Source organism: Bos indicus x Bos taurus, chromosome 7 (genome assembly GCF_003369695.1).
Source record: "Bos indicus x Bos taurus breed Angus x Brahman F1 hybrid chromosome 7, Bos_hybrid_MaternalHap_v2.0, whole genome shotgun sequence".
NCBI classification, from domain to species: Eukaryota; Metazoa; Chordata; class Mammalia; order Artiodactyla; family Bovidae; genus Bos; species Bos indicus x Bos taurus.
The window spans coordinates 9246130-9272215 of NC_040082.1; the positions used below are offsets into that span (position 1 = coordinate 9246130).

Consider the following 26086-nt stretch of genomic DNA (forward strand, 5'->3'; position numbering starts at 1 on the left):
TCTCTACTGAAAGAGAGAAAGAATAGATCATAATTGAGAAGTATTTAGCTTGGATAAAAGGGCAAGGTTATTAATTTGATGTTCCTGGTATAAAATGTGGGGAAATGTAGTACTACATTACTGCTAATAAAGTAATGCTAAAATTCTCCAAGCCAGGCTTCAGCAATACGTGAACCGTGAACTTCCAGATGTTCAAGCTGGATTTAGAAAAGGCAGAGGAACCAGAGATCAAATTGCCAACATCCGCTGGATCTTGGAAAAAGCAAGAGAGTTCCAGAAAAATATCTATTTCTGCTTTATTGACTATGGCAAAGCCTTTGGCTGTGTGGATCACAATAAACCATGGAAAATTCTGAAAGAGATGGGAATACCAGACCATCTGACCTGCCTCTTGAGAAACCTATATGCAGGTCAAGAAGCAACAGTTAGAACTGGACATGGAACAACAGACTGGTTCCAAATAGGAAAAGGAGTACGTCAAGGCTGTATATTGTCACCCTGTTTATTTAATTATATGCAGAGTACATCATGAGAAATGCTGGGTTGGAGGAAGCACAAGCTGAAATCAAAATTGCTGGGAGAAATATCAATAACCTTAGATATGCAGATGACACCACCCTTACGGCAGAAAGTGAGGAGGAACTAAAAAGCCTCTTGATGAAAGTGAAAGTGGAGAGTGAAAAAGTTGGCTTAAAGCTCAACATTCAGAAAACAAAGATCATGGCATCTGGTCCCATCACTTCATGGGAAATAGATGGGGAAACAGTGTCAGACTTTAATTTTTTGGGCTCCAAAATCACTGCAGATGGTGACTGCAGCCATGAAATTAAAAGACGCTTACTCCTTGGAAGGAAAGTTATGACCAACCTAGATAGCATATTGAAAAGCAGAGACATTACTTTGCCAACAAAGGTCCATGTAGTCAAGGCTATGGTTTTTCCAGTGGTCATGTATGGATGGAAGAGTTGGACTGTGAAGAAGGCTGAGCACCAAAGAATTGATGCTTTTAAACTGTGGTGTTGGAGAAGACTCTTGAGAGTTCTTTGGACTGCAAGGAGATCCAACCAGTCCATTCTAGAGGAGATCAGCCCTGGGTGTTCTTTGGAAGGAATGATACTGAAGCTGAAACTCCAGTACTTTGCCCACCTGATGCGAAGAGTTGACTCATTGGAAAAGACTCTGATGCTGGGAGGGATTGGGGGCAGGAGGAGAAGGAGACGACAGAGGATGAGATGGCTGGATGGCATCACCGACTCGATGGACGTGAGTTTGAGTGAACTCCAGGAGTTGGGAGTTCACTGGACAGGGAGGCCTGGCGTGCTGCGATTCATGGGGTTGCAAAGAGTCAGACGCAACTGAGCGACTGAACTGAACTGAACTGATGTCCAGATATCTAGTCTGGGAACTAAATGAATGGTAATCCATTAACTGAGATAGGAAATTCAAGAAGAGAAAGCTCAGATTGAAGATAATGATTAAAGTATTGATCATGCCTTATTTAAAGTTCATGTGAAACTTCTGAGTAAATATTCTCAGCAGTGAGATGAGAAAGATGATTGTAATTTTCTAGAGGTCTGGTTCTGAATCTTCTCACTTCTCCTGATAACTATACAAAGCAATAAGAAGAATAAAACACATAAGTATGCACACACAAACACACATGAGCACACTTATAATGTTGTTTTAGTACAGTTACGAGACAAAAAAAAGAGTTGTAATTGCATATAAATATTACCAAAATTGAAGTAGAACAAGGAACCAGATTGTAGATTCACAAAGATATCACAAATGTTATCACAAAAAGATACAGCAAATGTTGAGTCTCGGAATTGACAGATCTCAATATCTCCAGCATATATTACTGTTTCTTGGAAGGTGAGAGTTCCACCTTAAGATGAAAGTTCTGGGAGTAAGACCTAGGTAGATAAGTCAGAGCAGATTATTTTTGGAAAGAATGGGAGAAAAGCTTTGCAAATGCCTGGGAGGTCCAGACAGCAGATCTCAAAAAGTGCCAGCAAAATGTACCTTCTATAAATGAATACATAACCTTGGAAAGCAAGAAATATGAAGAGATCTCAGAAGCTCAGAGCTGGCAACAGAAGTTCTTTGCAAGCAGGCCAGGTGTGCAGGAGTGGAGACAGTGTAACCGCACATAGGGATTATATTAAAACCCCTCCTCTACATAAACAGAGATCTCTTTAGTTTTGAAGCTTGGAAACCTGTTGCATGTTCCATTCCCATAACTTTCTGCCTCTAGTTTAAGAAAATGTATCTCATTCAAATATGGTTAAGTAAAAATGGATAAAAAAGGAAGAATTCCTTCCTCTATACCAAATAATTATAGTAAAATAAATTAAAATTATTAAGCATTACTTTGCTATAGACAGTAAAAATGCTCGAGAACAATGTTACCATGAATCCAATAAAAATATAAGCATAACTATATGTTAACTGAATGAAGAGTTCCAGAGAATAGCAAGGAGAGATAAGAAAGCCTTCTTAAGTGAACAGTGCAGAGAAATATAAGAAAACAATTGAATGGGAAAAACTAGAGATCTCTTCAAGAAAATTGGAAATACCAAGGGAACATTTCATACAAAGATGGGCACAATAAAGGACAGAAATAATATGGACCTATTATAAGCAAAAGATATTAAGAAGAGGTGGCAAGAATACATAGAAGAACAGTAAAAAAAAAAAAAAAAAGGTCTTAATGACCCAAATAACCATGATGGTATGGTCACTCACCCAGAGCCAGACATCCTGGAGTGTGAAGTCAAGTGGGCCTTAGGAAGCATCACTGCAAACAAAGCTAGTGGAGGTGATGGAATTGCAGCTATTTCAAATCTTAAAAGATGATGCTGTAAAAGTTCTGCACTCAATATATCAACAAATTTGGAAAACTGAGCAGTGGTCACAGGACTGGAAAAGGTCAGTTTTCATTCCAATCCCAAAAGAAAGGCAATGCCAAAGAATATTCCAACTATGATACAGTTGTGCTCATTTCACATGGAACACGGTAATTCTCAAAATCCTTCAAGCTAGACTTCAATAGTACATGAACCAAGAACTTCCAGACATACAAGCTGGATTTAGAAAAGGCAGAGGATGCCCGAGCTGACTCATTGGAAAAGACCCTGATGCTGGGAAAGATTGAAGGCAGGAGGAGAGGGGGACAACAGACGATGAGATGGTTGGATGGCATCACTGACTCAATGGGCATGAGTTTGAGCAAGCTCCAGGAGACAGTAAAGGACAGGGAGGCCTGGCATGCTGCAGTCCATGGGGTTGCAGAGTCGAACATGACTGAGCTACTGAACAAGAACAAAAATGTGGCATAGAAGGGGGAGAATGGAGAATATAAAGTAAGAGTCAGAAATGTATTAGTGAGAAGAGACAAATATAGAAGAAAGGAAAAGGAGATCCAGTGTACACATACAACTAACAAAAATTGGAGAAGTGAACAGGGTCAAGATCAAAAGAAGGAAAACTTGATGGCTGCCTAATAGATGGGGAGACAAGAGATATTATTATTTCATTTTCTCACCCTTATGTTCACTTAGTCTTAGTTCTAGTATTAATTAATTAATTAAGTATACCAGCTAATGTAAGTGGTTAAATCTATGTCAATCTAAGTAGTATAACATAAGAAGTTTAACGTACTTGATGCTAGTCACCAGACATTTTATCAAAGTTTATCCAGTTATATCTTGGTTGGTTATAATTTGCCTTGCTGTCAGTTCTTAAGGAGTATCTAATATCTCAACATTGAGATATACTGTGGTAAAATTATTGGATTTAAAAATGAAGAAAAAGTCCTTTTGTCATCTAAAAAAAGAGAGAACTCAAAAATGTTTTCAATCAAATTTCTCATCGGTAGCATTCATCTCCTGAAAACTAGCCAAACAAAAATCCTCAAGGAAAGAAAACATTAGCTCATTATTTCATCATCAAAAAACTATCCTACAGTTATAAACAGTTTGTATATGGATATGTGCAGGAAATATTGATATTATTTTTACAGACATTCTATTGAAGCATAATACATTTTCAGAAGACTGTGCTAAATTACCAGTATAGATTGATAGATTTTTACAAAGTGAAGACATCTATGTAACCAGAGTCCAGCTCAAGAAACAGATAATTCAACTATTTCAAAAACTTTGCCTCCACCTCCTTTCTTATCTAAATCCTTAATCCCTTAGATTACCACTCTCTTGACTTCTGCAATGAATAGGTTAATTTGTCCTGTTTTTGAACTTTATGCAGAAACAGGAGGATACAGCACATAATTATTTGTGTCTGCATTTTGTTACTCAATGACGTGCTTATGAGTCATTCATATAGTTGCATATAGCAGAAATTCAGTTTTATTGCTGTATTGCAGTGCTATCCAATCAGATTTTTTTAAATGATGGAAATGTTCTGTATCTCCGATGTTCACTATAGCCTCTGGCCACATGTGCTACTGTGCATTTGAAATGCGGTCAGTGTGAATGAAGCACTGAACTCTAATTGTATTTAGTTTTAACTGACTTAAATTTAAGTAGGCACATGTGGGTAATAGTTACCATATTGTATAGTATGGTTTTATAGGGAGAAGGCAATGGCGACCCACTCCAGTACTCTTGCCTGGAAAATCCCATGGACGGAGGAGCCTGGTGGGCCCAAGTCCACGGGGTCGCTAAGAGTCGGGCACGATTGAGTGACTTCACTTTCACTTTTCACTTTCACGCATTGGAGAAGGAAATGGCAACCCACTCCAGTGTTCTTGCCTAGAGAATCCCAGGGACAGGGGAGCCTGGTGGGCTGCTGTCTATGGGGTCGCACAGAGTCAGACACAACTGAAGTGACTAGCAGCATAGTAGTCCATTGTGTGAATATACTAAAATTTATTCTTTCTATAGTTAATGTTGTTCCCACTTTAGGCTAATATGATTACTATTTCTATGAACATGCTTTTACTTGTCTTTTGGAAAAAATGAATACATTTCTGTTGAGTACATGTATAAACAGAATTTATGAATCATAGTATGTTAAGCATTTTAATAAATTTTTTAAGTATTTGTATAAGTGCATAAGTTCTTCTAGCAGTCTACTGTTGTGTAACTGTTGATATTTCATTGTAATCTTAATTTCCTTATTCATAGGACTAATATTATTGAACATATTTTCTTTTATTCATTAGCCATTCAGTTCAGTTCAGTTCAGTTCACTTCAGTTCAGTTCACTTCAGTCGTGTCTGACTCTGCGACCCCATGAACCGCAGCACACCAGGCCTCCCTGTCCATCGCCGACTTCCGGAGTCCACCCAAACCCATGTTCATCAATTTGGTGATGCCATCCAGCCATCTCATCCTCTGTCGTCCCCTTCTCCTTCTGCCCCTAATCCCTCCCAGCATCAGAGTCTTTTCCAATGAGTCAGCTCTTTGCATGAGGTGGCCAAAGTACTGGAGTTTCAGCTTTAGCATTATTCCTTCCAAAGAAATCCCAGGGCTGATCTCCTTTAGGATGGACTGGTTGGATCTCCTTGCAGTCCAAGGGACTCTCAAGAGTCTTCTCCAACACCACAGTTCAAAAGCATCAATTCTTTGGTGCATTCCTAGCTAACTGTTTTTCATGCAGTCGCTAAGAGTCCGACACGACTGAGCGACTTCACTTTCACTTTTCACTTTCATGCATTGGAGAAGGAAACGGCAACCCACTCCAGTATTCTTGCCTGGAGAATTCCAGGGACGGCGGAGCCTGGTGGGCTGCCGTCTATGGGCTCGCACAGAGTCGGACATGACTGAAGCGACTTAGCAGCAGCAGTATAATATAATATACTTGTTTATTACTGATTTGAAGGACATACAATTTATTCTTGTGCTTTTATCTTGTATCCTGTGACTGCCTTCATGTTAATTTCTAATAGTTAGTTGGTAGATTACTTCCAATTTTGTATACAATGTAGAAAAAAATTCACCACAGTAGAACTGCGAAGAAATAAAGGCTTTATTTGTGGTCTGAGAATTCCAGTTCTGAAGACATTGGTTTGAGCAAGAGTTGAAATGTGTTCCAAGAAAGAGATAAAATGCAGGTGTTTGTAAAGGCAAAACCCACAAGGCTGCAAAGTTGCTTCAGAAGAATTATGCTCCCTGCTGGCAAGCTGAAGCTATTTTTATCTTTACATGATTGATTGCTAAAGGCTATCACTAGAGGGAGATAAAAGTTCATTACTGTGACAGGTGCAGGTTTTTTTGTAGTGTCCTTGGAAAGTGAAAGTCGTTCAGTCCTGTCTGACTTTTTGTGACCCCGTGGACTATACAGTCCATGGAATTCTCCAGGCCAGAATACTGGAGTGGGTAGCCTTTCCCTTCTCCAGGGGATCTTCCCAACCAAGGGATCAACCCAGGTCTCCTGCATTGCAAGTGGATACTTTACCAGCTGAGCCACAAGGGTAGCCCCAAGAATACTGGAGTGGGTTGCCATTTCCTCCTCCAGGGGATTTTCCTGACCTAGGGATTGAACCCACGTCTTTTATGTTTCCTTCAGTCAGGCAGATTCTTTACCACTGTACCACCTGGGAAGCCCCATTTTCAAGAATAAGGTTGCCTTTTTTTTTGAAGTTTGCCTTAGAATTTTCCTTCTTATCAATGTGCTTGTTAGCTTTGGGCATCATTATTAATCTGGTTTTATTATTATGTATTTTAATTAAATCTTTAGAAGAAATTTTTTGTGATATGCCTGGGCCTAGAATTTGTGAGAATATTTTAAATTGAAATTTGAATGTGTATGTATGTGGCTAATAAATCATTCTTCTTTTATCTTTATAATTTCTATCATTTTGCTTCTGCATTTTTAGTATTTTTATTTTATTCACCTATGTCTTCTGTGTATTGGTATATATGCCTTTTCTACCCAAGTATAAATTTAGCTGCATCCCAGAAGTCTTGATATATATATTTTTTCTCATACTTTCAAGTATGCCTTTCAATGCTGTCTTTCCCTGAGTCTTCATATTATCTTCACTCTGTGAATGTCTGTGTCCAGACTCTCTCTTCTTATAAGAATGTCAGTTCTATTGGATTAGGGCCTATCCAACTGACCTCATTTTAACTTAATTATCTCTGTAAAACCCTGTCTCTAATTTGATGACATTCTAAAGTACTGGCGGAAAGGGCAATGGCACCCCACTCCAGTACTCTTGCCTAGAAAATCCCATGGACGGAGGAGCCTGGTGGGCTGCAGTCCATGGGGTTGCTACGAGTCGGACATGACTGAGCGACTTCACTTTCACTTTTCACTTTCATGCATTGGAGAAGGAAATGGCAACCCCCTCCAGTGTTCTTGCCTGGAGAATCCCAGGGATGGGGAAGCCCGGTGGGCTGCCATCTATGGGGTCGCACAGAGTCAGACATGACTGAAGTGACTTAGCAGCAGCAGCAGCAGCTAAAGTACTGGAGGTAGAATTTCAGCATATAAATTTTGAAGGGAAGTCAGTCCAGAGCAGCAACAAACCATCCCAAATTTGATCACTTAACAACATTTTTCCTCATATTTCATGGTTCTGTGAGTTGACTGGACTCAACAGAATAGTTCTTGCTTGAGGTTTCTCTTGAGCTTGTGGTCAGATGACACATAACATTTGAGTTGTCTGATAGCATGACTGGGCTAGATTTCCCAGATGGCTGATAATTTAGGCTGAATTTTGCTAGGAGCCTAGGTGGGGCTGTTGCCAAGTGGCTTTGCTATGTAACTTAAATGTCTGCTAACAAAGTGCAAGAATTCCAAAAGGGAACATCCCAAGTTTTAGTGTTCTAAGAGACACAGGCATAAGCTACAAGTATAAACTGCAAGGCTTCATTTGATCCAGGTTGAAAGTCCAAGAATGCTGTTCTTCTGCATTCTGTTTGTCCAAAAAGTCATGTTTCAAAAGGAGGGTGATTAGATTCCACTTCTTGAGATCAGGAGTAATGTGCATGTCTGAGGGGAAAAAAGAATCAATGATAGCCATCTCAGGTAACTATCTACCACAGTATCTTTCACTGGTTTTGGAAAATACTTAACTATTATCTATTCACATACTGCTTCTGTTCCATTCTTAGTCTGCTTACCTTTTGGATATCAGTTACACAAATTGTAAACCTTTCACTATATCCGTGTATCTTCTCACTGTTACTTTCAGTTTCATTTGTTTTTATGCTCTGCGCTTCAGCCTAAGTTTTTTCACTGATCTCCAATGTATTAATCATATTTCCACCTGCTTGTTCAGTTATGTACCCTAGGTTACTAATTCTAGCTGTCTCTGTATCTTATTAGCTTTTCAATTCATGCATGAGTTCACTATAATTAGTGTACTTTTATGTTATAGAATTATTTCTTTTTAATAGACTAGTTCTCTGATAATATTCTCTACCTTGTCATTTGTTTCCTTGAACTTATTAGTCCCCTAAATTTAAAATATCTATCAGGTATCTAGTATCTGAATATTCTGTAGGATTATTAAATTTCAACTTTTCTCTTGACTCTGTCTCTTAAAACACCTGTACTTATTTTTAATCGTATGTGAGATTTTGTGCACCAAAAAATAATAGAGACTCTGAATGTTAATAACTCCAAAAATATCTTACAATAGCTTGATTAAGAAAGGTAGATAGGAACAGTTCCCTGTAAACCAAGCAAAAACTTGGCTGATTTGACGATAGGTTTAAGTTTTTTAAGTAGTAGTATCAGTTGCTCAGTCATGTATGACTCTTTGTGACCCCATGGACTGTAGCCCACCAGGCTCCTCTGTCCCTGGGATTCTCCAGGCAAGAACACTGGAGTGCGTTGCCATTTCCTTGTCCATGTAAGTTTTTTAAAGATCTTATCAGTTCTAAGACTGATACTAGGGTATAGTCTTTCAGGAGAATTTAATTGAAAGAAAGGTATGTTAAATATAAGATCCTTCACTTTTGATGAGATATGAACTCCAGTACTTATCTACCCAGCCACAATAGAACTTCTAAGAGCAATATTACCAGTTCTTTTTTACACTGTATTAGAAATAATAGCCAGTACATTTTAGCTAAGTGTTTAGTAAGGTAACAGAATATAAAAAAATAACAGATATATTGAACTACACACACACACAAACACACGAATTCAGTTTAAAAATTTAACATTTATAAACTGAAAAATGAAAATAAATTAAGGTCTGTTGTTTTGTTAACAGCAATGAGCCAATGTCAGTTTCCTAGTTTTAATATTATAATTACAGTTATATAAGATTTCACCATTTACTGATGCTGGGTGAGGGTACACAGGATGTTTTGTACTATTAATATTTTTACAACCACCTATGAGTTTCAAGATAAATAATAATTTCAAAATAAAGCAAAACACACTTGAATGTCACAAAAACTTACTTGAACAATTTGAAAGGTTATATCTCCTATTATTGAATAGGAAGACCTAGCACCACCAATATATCAATTCTCCTTAAGTTAATGTGTAATTTTAGTGTGATAATGAAAATACCAATAGAATTATTGAAGTGTAAAACCTGATTTTAAAGTTTTTTTGGAAAAATAATAAGCAAGAGTGATTTGGGAATCTGAAACAAAGAGGCACGAATAACAGAGGCTTATCCTCATAAGCTAAAATGCACCATAAAGCCTCAACACTGAAGCAGTATAGTGCTGATTTATGAATAGAATGACATTAAGCTTAGAAATAGATCTCAACCCATGTAGGAATTTAATACAACAAAAGTAAAATTCTAATTAAGTGCATAAAGGAAGTAGATGAGAGCCGGGGTATAAACAAGCATGTCTCTCTAGTATGTGCTTTTTATAGCTTTCCAAAGCATATAATCATAATACAAATTCAACAAAATTTATTTTTTAAAAATATAATAATAGAGTCAAATACCTAAATTGTGATGTCATTATCAAGTGATAATTCATGTCATGGAAGTGATGTAGGATGAAATACTTTGCAGCAGGCCAGTGCTCTTTCAGAAGATCACTGGAAAAGCTGAGATAATATATTAAAGGCACAAGGTGGCAGAGGACTAGAGGGATTACAATTCCAGAGAGAGCAGGGCTTTTAGAGATGTAATAGGGATCTAAAACCGACCCTACAGTTCTTGATGAGGGGTAGTATTTCCCCGGTGGCTCAGCAGTAAAGAATGTGCCTGCCAATGCAGGAGACGCAGGTTCGATCTCTAGGTCGGGAAGATCCCTTGGAGAAGGAAATGGCAACCCACTCCAGTATTCTTGCCTGGAGAATCCTGTGGAAAGGGGAGCCTGGTGTGCTACAGTTCAAGGGGTTGCAAAAGTGTCGGACATAACTTGGCGACAAAACAATAACAAAGAAAGACAATGTTCCTTTTCCTCTGGACTAATTTGACCCGTCTGAAGCTGTGAGGCTTAAGTCTAAACAGAGAAGTATGATTTTTCAGTTCTCTCTCCATCAAGGCGCTCATGAAGAAAAATTAGTTCTTCATGTCTTTCCCTTCCATTCCTCATTATTTTAGCATGTCTCGGTATTCTTCTCACTTGTGATAGGTACCATGGATTTAAGCTAGAAGGTGGATGAGCACTTTCAGGGAAAACGGTGAATTGAAAGAGGAATAGAAATGACCAGGTCCCTGCTTCTCTGATGGACTTTGGAGGGTTGTAAGGCCGGGGGAAAAAAAAAAAAAGTAGTTTCACTTTAAGTGTTTAATTATAACAATAAAATATACTGCAAAGAAAATGTAGAAGAATGCCAGGAGAAAATTATGGGACAATCTTAATTAGTCTGGAGATTCAGAGAGGGTATCCTTAAAGAAATCACATTTTAACAGTCCTCAAGGTGAGGGATGAGAATTTCACACAGTGGGAACAATATATGCAAGACTCTGAGCTGAGTGCAAGAAACAGCTTTGTAAGAGTGTTGTGTGATAGAATGTAAGCAAAGAGGATGCCAAAGGCAAAAGTTGTGAGGTGGCGTGCAGTGAGACTGATGAGCCATTGAAGGATCCTAGGGGGGCAATGAAATAATCAAAATTTTACCTTAAAAAAATCACTATGGCTCTATGTAGAGAGTGGGCTGAAAGAATTAAAAATGATTTGGGGGAGATAAGTAAGGAAACTGTTTCATTTTCTTCATGCAAAAAAAAAAAAAAAACATGCTTGGAGTAGGTTAGTGGAATTAGAGATTAAGAAAATCAGAGATGGGGAAAAAGTTATTTTTAAAAATCACAGTATTTTATTATTGATTTGATGAAAGTGGGAAAGGATACTCTTTTTTAAGCGTGCCTCATTCTAGATTTTGGGCTTGAAAGCTGCATGGATGATGATTCTACTTCTTGTGATAGGGGCATGAGGGGAATGCAACTTTTGTGTACGATAGGAACTGAAGTCTAGAACTTAAGAAAATATGGGCTGAAAATATAAATTTAGAAGTTATCAGAGATATTGGAAACTGCCTGTTCCATTTTGAAAGAGTACTAATACATGTTTTGTTTATTCCATGAAATTCTTAAACCATCTTATCACAGCCTTACCTCTTAGATAAAATACCAAAAAAATTCACTTTACTTCCTTTATATGTCTTTAATGAATCTACTCATATTAACAGTTGAATTATTTTTTATTTAAAAACATTTTTAAATCCTTTAAAAATTGGTAAATTTGGTTTCATATTCCCAGTAGTAAACTTTTGAGAGAAGAGTATGTAATTTTATCAGGTTGATACAGGTGGAGTTATTTTTTACAAAAAAGTCATAAAATACTGTCCAAATGCTGAATTTTAATACACTGAGTTATTTCTAGGTGACAATCTTGGTCATATTTGTTTATTATTCAAGTTCCAGAACAAGGAAATAAAGGATATGCATAGGATTTGTTTAAATATCCATTTAAATGTAGCTTTGATTTTTTTACTTTTGAAAATATTCAAAGGTTTATTACTTTTATTTTAGTTTAGTTTATTTTCTTAACTACTAATATGTGACACTATGCATTATGATTTCTTTTTAAAACAAATACTTAGTTTGACCCATACAAAGTACAGAGATCTTCATTCTTTATATATATTTTTAGAAAGTTATTTTTTCATTTATTTCAACTTTTGAATAGTGAGGGTAAAATTTAGATTTCCAACAGAAAAGAGATGGCACTCTCCAATTAGAACAAGTAAGGTTGAATAAAGTGGCTATTTAAAATGTGGGCAGGGTATAAGGCAAAGTATACAGCTTCAGGTCTCTTACCACCCCACACCCAAGAGGAACAAGGGTGGGAAGAGGAGAGACCTGCAGCGGGGACTGCTTTGCCTAGAGACCCAGTCAACGTGGGAAACTCTTCAGGGAGGAAACCTGGGGCTGAAGACCTTGACGTCACTTTCCTTTCTCAGTCTGGAGCACAGCATTGGCAGAACCCAATCAGTAGCCAGAGGCAAGAGAACCTGCTGATGAAGTCCATTCAAGTCAGATTCCCAAGGCAGAGAGCAAGGGAGAGAAAGGTAGAGGACGAATCTCATGGGTCCAAAAGGAAGACATCTGAGACAACTGCCCTGCAGAATGAAATGAGGAGTAGGAAAGGTAGTGCTACACTTTTTCCAGCAAAGACTGGAGCAGAGAGTTTGGGCCATAAATGCTTCCTCCTTGAGAAGTGTAAGAAGTTTTAAAGTTGGTTGGCAAAATATGGGGAAATGGGAAGAGCTGTAATTAATTCAACCAGACTGAATTCTGTCAACTGGCTAAAGATTCTTAGTCTAATGGATGCACAGGGGAAAAAAAAAATTACCCCTGAACCTAGTAAGCATTCTCTACAGCTAATTATAATGCTGTTTTGATGATATCATTGCTATTTGCTTGCAGGATTGTGTCTGACAAACAGCGTCCTCTGGCCATGGGTATGACCTTTGTGATTTTGAGAATATGTGGTATGGATTTTTGGCAATCTATTATTGAATTGAATTGAATTGTTTCTCTTTTGATTTATATGTGTCAACATGTATATATAGAATTTCAAACAAATAATAATGATAATAAGGATAAACTGACAAAACAAGTGAATGGGGAGATGCTTTACAGAATTTAGGAGACAGTATAAAAAGATAATACTTAATGTAAATCCATCTTGTCATATAAAATGTATATTAATTTTTTACTCAACTAGAAGAAAATCTTTTTGATCAGAAATATATTCTTCAAGCTTATACAAATGGTTTGGTAAGCTGAAACAAAGCACATATAACCACAGAAACTATATTTTACATTCTTGCGTGTTTGAGAAATCATTAACCTAGATTAGTGCTTTAAATTTTTTCATTACCAAAGATACTGTATCTGATGTTTTAAAAGATTTACATACAAAGAACAAATATATTTTTGTGATGGTGATGCACTCTGTACTTCAGGCTTTTTTAAAGTGCAAAAACTAGCTTTCAAGTCCACATGAAGACTATATTAGGAGCTCTGATTCAAGAAGTTGATTTAAAATATTGGTGGGGTAAGGAAACAAGATTAGACTGGGTTGAAGACAAAGACAGACAGTAATTAGGATCAAGAATGTAGAAAAATTTAAATGTGGCTGTAATGGGGAATCTAAGAAATTCTTAGCTCAGTATTCAGAATTCAAAATAGCTATTTTGATTGAGAAAAATTAGATCATATTTTAATGGTGGACAATGATCCAATGGATAAAGATAGATTCTGAATGGTAGAGGGAGCATAAGAAAGAGCAAGGGCACAGTTTCCTACCTCAGAAATGAAGCCAGTGAGGCTGGTACATTTTTGAATGATAGAGGGTGGGACAAGGTGATGATCTTTTAGATATGACTGTCTCTAGGTCTCAGAAAATTTAAGCAGATGATAGATATTACCTGATTTACATTTAAAAGATAACTTTGCTGCTGGAGAGAAGTATTTATAAAAGATAAATGTGTTTGCTGAAGTCTTAGTCTGAGTTATATTAAATTTGATTCTGGGGGTTGTAATGAAAAAGAGAAATCAACTTATCCAAGATATACTTGGAGTTAGTGTTACAAAGATTTATCATGGATTGGAAAAAACATGGAGGGAAATAGATAAAAAAATTGAGTTAATAGGCCTCATTTCACTTTGAGCAATTGTAGACAGAGTACCGGCACTCCCTGGGATTGGGAAATCTGGTGATGGGTAGCTTTCTTTGATAGGCATCAAAGTCATGACGCATGAGAACTCACAATTTCTTAAGCAAGAAGGTTAGTCATTAGATATGTTAGTTCTGAGAACCCAGATATATTAGTTCTGAGAACCTATCTCTAATGTCTTTGGAGTGGTATTTATTTACTTACTTATTCATTTTTTTAAAGATTTCATTCACTTTTATCTGAAAGTGATACTGTTGCTGGGAAGATGTTTTCTCTATGAGTATACAGAGATTTCCCTCAGGCAGCACACAAGTATGCCTCTAGATTTGGGGTCTTCTGAAGCTAGGGCTGCTATGAACATACCTAAGAATTTACTTTTTCAGTTATTTCTCTCAATATCTTGACACATAACAGATAACACACTGCATTTAAAACTAATTTTTCAGTCATTGAAAATTTCAGAATTTTAAATCTTTTGGGAGATACATTGGATTCACAAAATCAGTATTTAGAATCTGTTTTAAATACTTCCTCCTAAACTTTTAATTCAGAAATTAACAAAAATGTTGAGATGTCAACTAGATCAGGGGTCCTTAACCCTTAGGGCATGAACCAGTACTGTTTGGTGGCCTGTTAGGAACCGGGCCACACAGCAGGAGATGAACGGCATGTGAGCAAGTGAAGTTTCTTTTGTATTTGCAGTCACACCCCATTGCTCGCATGCCCACCTGAGCTCTGCCTCCTGTGAGATCAGTGGTGGCACAGTAAATGTCACATACTTGAGTCATAGGCCCATCCCCTGCCGCCATCTGTGGGAGGACTGTCTTCCCTGAAACTGGTCCCTGATGCCAAAAAGGTTGAGGACCACTGAACTAAAGAAGAGCATGCATACCATTCTAAGAAGATGAGAATCTGCTAGTTTTTGTTTTTTTTTTAAATATCTACAAGAATAAGGATTTTCAAAAACACACAATTGTGTTTCCATTTTTTAACAATCCTATTAAAAATAAATTCTTAGATAATTTAAAATGGTATGTTTAGAGTGATGATGGCTAAGTATATAAGTTTAAGTTTGGGATAAAAATCATTCTGATTCCAGCCTACAGTGTTTTCATGGAGAATTTATCATCATTGCATTTTTGATAGGGACTCTACCTGGACCAGTAATTTTTAAAATAATAAGAGAAACTTCTTGCATCTTTCGGGATACTGAGCGCTGTGGAAGCACTGGAAATTGTTGGATCTATTACAAGACAAAAATGGCCTACCTATTGGTAGCAGTATGTAAGTGATATCTATTGAAGAATGTCAAGAAGTAAAATTGTTTTTTAAAACTATGGCTGTTTGGAGTAAGGCATAGTCATAATAAACTAAGAACAAGTGGATACTTTAATTATTAAAGAAACCTTATTATATACAAAATATTTTAGAAACTAAATTACTATGGAATTTATGTAAGTATTTGAAATGCTGCATCACATATAAAGTTGTTTTCTGTTAATCTAATGCAATTAAACATCCAGTGCCCCTGTAGGAGAGTGCAGATGTAGAACACTGCCATCGTCACAGACAGTTCTGTGCACACCACTGTTCTAGGGCAAAACTTATTCAAGAGGGATCCAGGAATGCTGGGAGCCCACGTTAAACTTTGTGTAATTTTGAAATCCTAAAATTCTGTTTGTACAGTCGTGAATCTGCTATAGAGGAAGACTGTGGCATTCATCAAATCCTCAAAAGTTTTATCACTCAAAAAAGTTAGGAAAAATGTATTTTATCAATCTGTCGGTTCTCTTTGGTAGCAAGGAAATTCATCAACCAACTTCATCAAGTTTGAGTTTTTTGGTAAAATTTTTATAGAAAATATAAAGAAAGAGCACATATTATAAATGTATAGCTGAACACATTTTTATAAAGTGAGCATATGTATCATTAGCACTCAAATTAAGAAACACAGCATATTAGAATTAATACATGAATTTAGTAAAGTTGCTTAGTATACAATCAATACACAGAAATCATGTGCACAACCAAATACAGAAATAATCTAAAAAATACAGTAACATTTAAAAATCAAATACCAAGAAAAAATTTGTTGCAAGTTGTATAAAACCTCTACACGGATAAATATAAAATTTATTTGAGGGAAATCATAATCTAAATAAATGAAAAAAATGTATCACGATTACAGATAAGAAGATTTAAAAATACCGCCTCTCCTAAATTAATGTATAGCCTTGGTGTGGTCACAGAATCCCAGAAGGAAATTTTTTAATTGACAAGGGAATTGAAATTCATATGGGAAGCCAAAGCGCTAAGATCTATCCAGAGAATCTTAAAGAAGAAACAAAATTGAAAGGTATATGCCACCAGATAGCAAAACCTACTATCAACTTGTAATAATCAATACAAAAGGGTATTAGTGCGAGTGTCGGCACATTAACCAATAGAACAGAGTAGAGAACCCAGAAGTAAACCCACACTTGCACACTCATCTGATAATGACAAAGGAGACACTAGGCGGGTAAAAAGGTGGTCTTTTAACTAAAGGGTAATAGATTACTTTATATCTCCATATCTGGAAAAATGTATCTTGATCCCTCCCTTACGTTATACACAAAAATCATTTCTAGATGCGCTGAAGCAAGTGTGAGAGATTAACAGTAGAATATATTCACAACCTTGAAGTAGGAAAAGACTGCATAAAGAAGGATACAAAAAGCACAAGCTATAAAATTAATAAAATTTGATCATCCAAAGAAACAGCTGAGAGACAGAAAAGATAACCACAATGTTAGAAGACAGTGGAAAAAGTAAAAAGGTGAAAAAGAACTAATGTCCAGGATACTTTTTAAAAAAACCCCACAGAACACCAATAAATAGAGGATATATAACTTAATAGAAAAATGAACAAAATGTTGGAAAGAACTCTTTAGAAAAGTGGATAATCAAAGAGTCATAAAACACTTTCACAACGGGTTTGCCTCCAGGACACAAGTATCTTGAAAACCACCATTAAACCTAACCAAAAATGGAAAAGGAAAAGACCCACATCGACATTGTTGTGTCTTCATTGGGCACGTAGATTCAGGGAGGTCTACCACGACTGGCCATCCGGTCTACAAATGTGGCGGGATTGACAAGAGAACAGTGGAAAAGTTCGAGAAGAAGGCTGCTGAGGCGGAAGGGCTCCTTCAAGTACGCCTGGGTCTTGGACAAACTGAAAGCTGAACGTGCATAGTATCACCACTGCTATCTCCCTGTGGAAATCTGGGACCAGCAAGTTCTGTGTTACCATCACTGATGCCCCTGGACACAGAGACTTCATCAAAAACGTGATTACAGGCACCTCCCAGGCTGACTGTGCTGTCCTGACTGTTGCTGCTGGTGCTGGTGAATTTGAGGCTGGCATCTCCAAGAGCGGGCATGAGCATGCCCTTCTGGCCTGCACTCTGGGTGTGAAACAACTAATTGTTGGAGTTAAAATGGGTTCCATGGAGCCACCCTACAGCCAGAAGAGATACGAGGAAATTGTTAAGGAAGTCAGCACCTACGTTAAGAAAATTGTCTATAGTCCCAACACAGTAGCTTTTGTGCCAGTTCCTGGCTGGAATGGTGACAACATGCCAGAGCCAAGTGCTAACAGCAATCATGGTTCAAGGGATGGAAAGTCACCCGTAAGGATGGCAATGCCCATGGAACCACCCTGCTTGAAGCTCTGGAGTGCATCCTGCCACCAACTCACCCAACAGACAGACCCTTGCGTTTGCCCCTCCAGGATGTCTATGAAGTTGGTGGTATTTGTACTGTCCCTGTGGGTCGTGTGGAGACTGATGTTCTCAAACCTGGCATGGGGGTCACCTTTGCTCCAGTCAGTGTAATGACTGAAGTGAAGTCTGCAGAAATGCACCATGAAGCACTGAGTGAAGCCCTTCCTGGGGACAATGTGGGCTTCCATGCCAAGAACGTGTCTGTCAAAGATGTTCGTCATGGCAACATGGCTGGTGACAGCAAAAATGACCCACCAATGGAAGCCTCTGGCTTCACAGCCCAGCTGATTATTTTGAACCATCCAGGCCAGATCAGTGCAAGATATGCACCTGTGCTGGACTGTCACAGAGCTCACATTGCTTGCAAGTTTGCTGAGCTGAAGGGGAAGATTGATTGTTGTTCTGGAAAAAGCTGGAAGATGGCCCTAAATCCTTGAAATCCGGCGATGCTGCCGTCGTTGATATGGTTCCCGGCAAGCCCATGTGTGTCGAGAGCTTCTCTGACTCTCCTCCCCTGGGCCCTTTTGCTGTGCGTGACATGAGACAGACGGTCGCTGTGGGTGTCATCAAAGCAGTGGGCAAGAAGGCAGCTGGAGCTGGCGAGGTCACCAAGGCTGCCCAGAAAGCTCAGAAGGCTAAATGAATATTATCCCCAATACCTGCCACCCCAAGTCTTAATAGTGGTGGAAGAACGGTCTCAGAACTGTTTGTCTCAATTGGCCATTTATGTTTAATAGCCAAAGACTGGTTAATGATAACAATGCATCGTAAAACCTTCAGAAGGAAAGGAGAATGTTATGTGGACCATATGTTTTGTGTGTGGCAGTTTAAGTTATTAGTTCTTAAAATCAGTACTTTTTAATGAAAACAACTTGACCAAAATCTGTCACAGAATTTGAGACCCATTAATAAAAAGCTTAATGAGAAACCAGTGTCTTCTTTGGGTCAACATTGTAACTCCCTGTAGTACTACTTTGGTAAGAGGTGCTCATAACCTGTTTCTGGTAAAACAATTTTTATATTCATGGGTTTGTATTTCTAGGGTGGTGCTTCAGATTTGTTAAGCTTGTGTTGAGAACTCATCTGTTTTAAGAACATCTTAAAAAGCATCGGTGCAACACTTTCTAGGTTAGGACAGATGAGTAAAGAGTAACTATGTTTTATATGTAAGCTAGTTTGTGAGGTCAGATTTTACAGTATAAAAGCTCCTGCTGCATATAAAATTTTGTATGGTTACATAAATAATAAGTAAATCTATGTCATTTAGATTCCCAGTTATCAGGCTGTGCATTCACATTTATAATATTATTAAGTAGTTAATCTAAGTCGCAGAGAGGAGCTACTCCACGTCTGAGGTCAGGGGCGGCGGCTGAGAATGCCAGGGATTTCTTTGGAAGGAATGATGCTAAAGCTGAAACTCTAGTACTTTGGCCACCTCATGCAAAGAGTTGACTCATTGGAAAAGACCCTGATGCTGGGAGGGATTGGGGGCAGGAGGAGAAGGGGACGACAGAGGATGAGAGGGCTGGATGGCATCACTGACTCGATGGACGTGAGTCTGAGTGAACTCTGGGATTTGGTGATGGACAGGGAGGCCTGGCATGCTGCGATTCATGGGGTTGCAAACAGTCGGACACGACTGAGCGACTGAACTGAACTGAACTGAGTTAATCTAAAATGTGAGGCTTAGAGGCTGGAAGCTAAATATATATACATATTCATAAAACAATGGAATGGATAAATTGTGATAACATCAACAATGGAATATTATGAAACAGTGAAATTTAAAAGCACACAACTTCATAAAATATGAATCACATAATGTTGCAGGAAAGAAACTAGACACAAATGAATATGTATTGTATGACTCCACTTACAGAATTTTAACGTGCTATAAATATTCTTCCAAAGCAAATAAGATTAAACTTTTGTCATCAGTGACTTTGAGGAAATATGAGAAGGGTTTCTGGTGTGTTGGCAGTGCTTAATTTTCTTCATCCAAATGCTGGTCACGCTATTTAGTTTGTGAAAAATGTATCAAGTGGTACTGTTTTTTAAAAAAATAAGATTGAGTTCACTACAATTAACACAGGAGTTCATATGGTTATGTCGTGGGTGTTCCATGTCAGGCTTTTGATAATTGGGTGCACCTGTGAAAGCCGCATCCAAAACAACTGTAGAAATTCATCCCACGCCCTTTTCGAGTCAGTTTTCCTTCTGCACAGATAAGCCATTTTCATATTTCTATTACAAAACCTTGGTTTAGCCGGTTCTAGAAATTATGGAAATGGAATAGAATATATGCTGGGGGCGGGGCAGATTTCACCTGTCTTGCTTAATGTTACACTTTGGGGAGATTCATCCATGTTACTCTATGCAGGAGTTTGTGCTTTTTAAAAATTTCTGAATACCATTTCATTTTTGAATATGCTATAGTTTATTCATGCTCTTATTAATGGATATTTGGGCTGTTTGCCCTGTTTGGCTGTTATAAATAAATGTTTGAAATGTATCATTACAAATGATATAGACTCATTAATGTTTCCTATTTTATCTTTGAAACCACTATAATTGATATTGTTGCTATAAAATATTTTTTACTTTAACAGGGTTATTTGCATCCAAATTTCAAGTACTTTGATATAATGCCTATACTTTTCTGAAACTTGAAAAATGAAAATGAATTTAAAAACTTAAACATAGTCAATTAGTTATTCTAAAATGTTTCTGTTGGCATTTAGAAAGTTATATATATTTCAAAAAAGAGTAAAGTTGCATGAAGTGACTTTAAAAGTTTCCAGTTTCCACTGATAATTAGTTTTGAAAGTAGAAATGTATTTTTATGTTTTAGAGTTAATACATTCTGTGAAATAGTAATATACTTTGCATTTTTCTTGGGTCATACATTTAAGAAATCTAAAAAGTTTTACAAACATTTAAACACATTTTCCTTTAAGTAACTTGATATAAGTTTATGACATTACTTACATTCTACAATTGGAAAATTGGTAACTTTAGAGATGAAATATGTTCACCTTTTCTTTGGTAAATATCTTTCTTTCCATAAACATTTTGCTCTACATAAATTGATGCATCTGATGACTGTATTTTTTTTTTTTTTTCAAATTCAGGTTTTACCTGCAAAGTAGCTACTATTTTCTTTAATGCTGTTGCATTGAGCCTATATAGAAATCTACCACAGGAAAATAGTGATGTCTTGGCTACAGTTGTGAAGAATCCAAGAGTTAAAAAAAATGAAAGAGAAGAATCAACATTATGTAAGAATTACACAATTGTCAATCTATCAATGGGATATTATTGGATATTAATAAAATTTAAAATAATTTAATATAACTACATGTTTAATAAGTTCATGTGATCTTATAAGTTTTATTATTTTGAATATAAAATAATAATATAGTCTATGTTTTGCATTTTTAAAAGATATCACACATATTTAATACTTACAATAGAAAGGTCATACTCTGAAAGAAAAAGATGACGTGAAAGTAGAAAATACACAAAAGTTAATTGTAACTGCAGTGATGTCTTATATATTCATTATTGGTCTTTGGTTATGTAGGATTGGGCTTCCCTGGTGGCTCAAATGGTAAGGAATCTGCCTGCAGTGAGGGAGTTGTTCAGTCTCTAAATCATGTCTGACTCTGCGACCCTGTGGACTGCAGCACGCCAGGCTTCCCTGTCCTTCACCATCTCCCGGAGCTTGCTCAAACTCACGTCCATTGAGTCGGTGATGTCATCCAACCATCTTGTCCTCTGTCGTCCCCTTCTCCTCCTGCCCTCAGTCTTTCCCAGAAATAAGACCCCAGTTCAACCCCTGGGTTGGGAACATCCCGTTGAGAAGGAAATGGCAACCCCCTCCAGTAATCTTGCCTAGAGAATTCCATGGACAAAGGAGCCTGGAGGGCTACACTCCATGAGGTCGCAAAGAGTCAGACACAACTGAAGAACTAACACGTTCCCTTTTTTGTGCAGAATTATTTAGGTTTCATGTAGTTTATTCTTGCTACTTTTCCTTTGGGCTGTGCATATTTATAAATAATTTTCAAAATAAGACTAGATGTGCCAATCCAGTTCATACAATAAATATTTACATGAAAGTCATATTTGCTCTCCAAAAGGAGACATGTCAAACTATTTAAAAATTAGCATTTTTCCTTTATTTGGTAATGGAAAGGTTTTCTCAGAAAATTTATCCAAACAGTCAGTTGGCCAGTTTACAATACATATTTTCACGCTTCTTTACTATTAGTAGACATGAAATTCAATATGATCATATACTTCTCTGTTTTACTTAATTTCTTGACTTGAATTTTATTGGTAAAGACTACTGATACCTCAGTTGATATCCATTTTTGTGTTTTTATATTTAATTTTATGATTAATCATAATCATTTCACTTAAAAAATGTTCAAATCTGAATGCAGAAAACGTGCCAACCATTTGTGGAGTTTTTCTTAAGCTTAAATGTGTTTCAATAGAAAAATGTTGATATAATTATTTCATACATGATTTAATACCTATCCAAATTATAAAGCAATTTTCCAACTATTAAAAAATAAAATTGTTATGAAACAAAAACTTCTCTACAATGTTGCTTTTGTTCTCTTGGGAGAATGAACAACTGACAAAATTTCTCCTTTGTTATTCATATTAGTCAGTGACCCTGTGTGTAAAGGCAGACATGGCCCTATTCATGGTCTTGGCTGGCAGAAGGAAATGTGAAGCAGGGAGTGTTCATATCTTCCTATACGTTTTTCTACCTAGCTGTAACATGCATTTGTGAAAATCTATAAACTTGCCTTTATGTGAAACTTGACTGTCCTCTGTTTGAACCAGCAGGATAGTAGAATATCTGAGGATCAGAATGTGAAAACAGAAGTTTTTCCTTTAAAGATTCTACAAGATCTGTTGCTGTGCTACATTCAGAAAAGGAAAATCACATGTGATTGCAAAAGTAGTAGAAATGTAATCTGTGGTGATTTGTATTTTCATAATAAAGTACTTTCCTATAAAGTGTTTCTCTTATGTTTTTAATGTATGTAGGATTTTAAACACCAATGTACAGTATAGGTTTTCCTAGAATTACAGGTTAATACTTGTAAGGTATTTATATTCTTTCTTAATATTGTCCAAAAATATTATTTGAAAATTTATGCAATGAGGAAATAAGATAATAATATTCTGATCCATTTTGAAGGAACTTGTAGTATGTTTCTGTGTTTATGTGTAAATATCTATATATGTATTTTTTGCATAAGTAGAGTAAAAGTAAAGATTATAACAATTTGGAGAGTAGTGTTAGGACTTCAATTTGCATATAATATTCTGCTACAATAGAACGTGTGTTTCTATGCTGCAAACTAGTTCACAGAGGATTGATAGAGAAAATATAACCCCAATGTCACTGGTTAACACCAATTTAGCAGCTTTTAAAACAATTAGTGGAAGCTTCTCAATGTTAATGAGAAAACCTTAGTCTTAAGGAAAAAGGCCAGCTAAAAATCCTATTGAAATACTTTTCTTTGTAATCAGTTTTGAGTATTTTAATGCTATCAAGGATCAGTACACATTCTAGAGTGTTAATGTATCCAGTGAAGCTGCAACTGCAGATGAAGAAGCTGCAAAGACATTTTTAAATATCAGATTTTAAATTTAAATTTTTGACGAAACAGCTTTCTATTGACAGTTGGTGACCTCAAGGAACTACTTCTTCAAAGGAGGGAGGTGAGCCCCAGCCTTAAAACTTAAAGTACCGATTGACTGTGATGCTGGGTGAAAATGCTAGAGAGATTTAGCTAAGCTAAAATTCATTAAGATTGTGATTATTTTTGTTAGGACTGTGGTTACAAAGTTGCATAGGTTTTTGAATGGTTTACCTCTACAGTATTTTCTCCATCAGCCTAATTATTTTGGGTGCTTGATTTTGCCTGAAGGGACATTTTTAAGCAAAGCCTACTTAATACTGGGCTTCCCTAGTGACTCATTGGTAAAGGAACCACCTGCCAATACAGGAAATGCAAGAGACAAGGGTTCTGTCCCTGCAGAAGGGAATGGCAAGCCACTCCAGTATTCGTGCCTGGGAAATCCCATGGACAGAGGAGCCTGGCAGGCTACAGTCCATGGGATCAAAAGAGTTGGACACAACTTAGTGACTAAACAACAATACCTGGTGTTACAGCAGAGTGCTTATGTTTTAGAATTGATGAGTTTATTTGTGCTCTTTAAGTTGCATTTTCACCAAAGTCTTAATACCTATGACTATCCTGTCTCTTCAATCTTTTTCTTCTCTGGATTCTTATGTAAACTAGATTGATGCTTTCTTGATTTAACATTTAGCATTTAACCTTACATATATAGTCTAGAAAAGCATCAAGGTCTGGTTTATTAACAGAACATTTTCCTTTTCAGCACTAAGAGTTTATTCCCCTTTCCCCCCAGCTTTAAGATATAATTGACACACAGTACTGTATAAGGTTGGGCTCCAGGTGGCACAGTGGTAAAGAAATTGCCTGCCAATGCAGGAAACACAAGAGCTGGCCTGCAGTAGGAAATGGCAACCCACTCCAGTATTCTTGCCTGGAAAATTCCATGACCAGAGGAGGCTGGCAGGCAGTAGTCCAGGGGATCACAAAGAGTCAGACACAGCCGGGCACAACGCACACTGTGTAAGGTTAAGGTGTACAGCGTGATGCCTTGAGTCACACATATGGTATAGTGATTACCACAGTAAGTTTACCGCAGTCACATTCGTCGTCTAATATAGATAAGAAAGAAAGAGGAAGGAAGGAAGAAAAACAAAGAAAGAGCCAATGTTTTTTCCTCATGATGAGAACTCTTAGGATCTTCCCTCTTAACTCTCAGTGACACAGTGCTAACTGTAGTCATCACGTGGTGTACATCCCCAGTACTTCTGTATCTTACGACTGGAGGTTTGCGTCTTTGACCATCTTAATTGCCCCTGATCAAATCAGATCTTTTTTTCTATGACTTTAGATTTTGTTTGGTTTGTTTCAAATCCCATATAAGTGATAACATAAAATAGTTGTCTTTCTCTTTGGGACTTATTTCACTAAGCATCACATTCTCTAGGTCTGTTCATGTTTTTGCAAATGACAGAATTCTTTTTTAGGTCTGAGTGATCCCTCATGGTATATATGTATATACATGCATACACATATTCTTTATCCATTTATCTGTTGATACAAACCTAGTTTGCTTCTATATCTTTAAAAAAATAGTATAGTTATTTTATTTTTTATTTATTATGGCATTCAGGATCTTGTTCCCTGGCCAGGGATTGAGCCCAGGGCCCCTTCATTGGAAGCTCAGAGTCTTAACATTGCACCACCGGGGAAGTCCCTGCTTCTGTATCTTGGTTGTTGTAAATAGTACTGCTGTGAACACTGCGTGAAGGTATCTTTTTGAATTAGTGATTTGTTTTTTGTTTTTTCCCTTTGGATATATATCAAGTAGAGTTATTGAATTACATGGCAGTTCTATTTTTAGTTTTTCTGAGAAACCAACATACTGTCTTCCCAGGGTGTGCTCCCACTTGCCTTCTAAGTGTGTTAGAGTTCCCATTTACCCACACCCTCACCAACATTTATTTGTAGACTTTTTGATGATAGCCATTCTGACTCATGCAAGGTGCTGTCTCACTGTGGTTTTGATTTGCATTTCTCTGGTGATTAGCGATACTGAGTGTCTTTTCATGTGCCTTTTGGCCATTCATATGTCTTCTTTGGAAAAGATGTGTATTCAGGTCTTGTGCCCATTTTTTAATTGGGTTGTTTGTTTTTTTGGTATTGAGTTGTATGAAATGATTATACATGTTGGATATCAACCCCTTATTGGCCATATCATTTGGAAGTATTTATCTCACTTGGTAGGCTGTCAATGGTTTTCTTTGCTGTGAAAAACCTTTCATATTTAATTAGGTAGGAATAGCTTATTTTTGCTTCTGTTTCTTTGGCCTCAGGAGACAGACTCAAAAGAATCCTGCTATGATTTATGTCAAAAAGTGTTCTGCATGTTTTCTTCTAGGAGTTTTTTTGTTTTGTTTTGAGGCTTACATTTAGGTCTTTAACTCATTTGAATTTACTTTTGTATATGGTGTGGGAAAATGTTCAGATATCATCGTTTTATGTGTTGATGGCAGGTTTTCCCAGCACCATTTATGAAGAGACTATCTTTTATCCATTTTATATGAC

At 37.0% G+C, this 26086-nt stretch overlaps 1 protein-coding gene and 1 pseudogene across 1 annotated transcript in view; both read left to right on the plus strand.

The window, feature by feature from the left end:
* SLCO6A1 (solute carrier organic anion transporter family member 6A1) overlaps positions 1-22876 on the plus strand; it is a 113084-nt gene extending 90208 nt beyond the window's left edge. The window contains exons 13-16 of the mRNA XM_027545450.1: positions 12830-12894; positions 15232-15369; positions 20984-21130; positions 22716-22876. Of these exons, the coding sequence (XP_027401251.1) occupies positions 12830-12894; positions 15232-15369; positions 20984-21130; positions 22716-22717 (352 nt within the window). The 3' untranslated portion in view covers positions 22718-22876. The remainder of the gene's footprint in view (positions 1-12829; positions 12895-15231; positions 15370-20983; positions 21131-22715) is intronic.
* On the plus strand, positions 17114-18720 carry LOC113894966 (annotated as a pseudogene).
* Positions 22877-26086: the final 3210 nt, after the last annotated feature.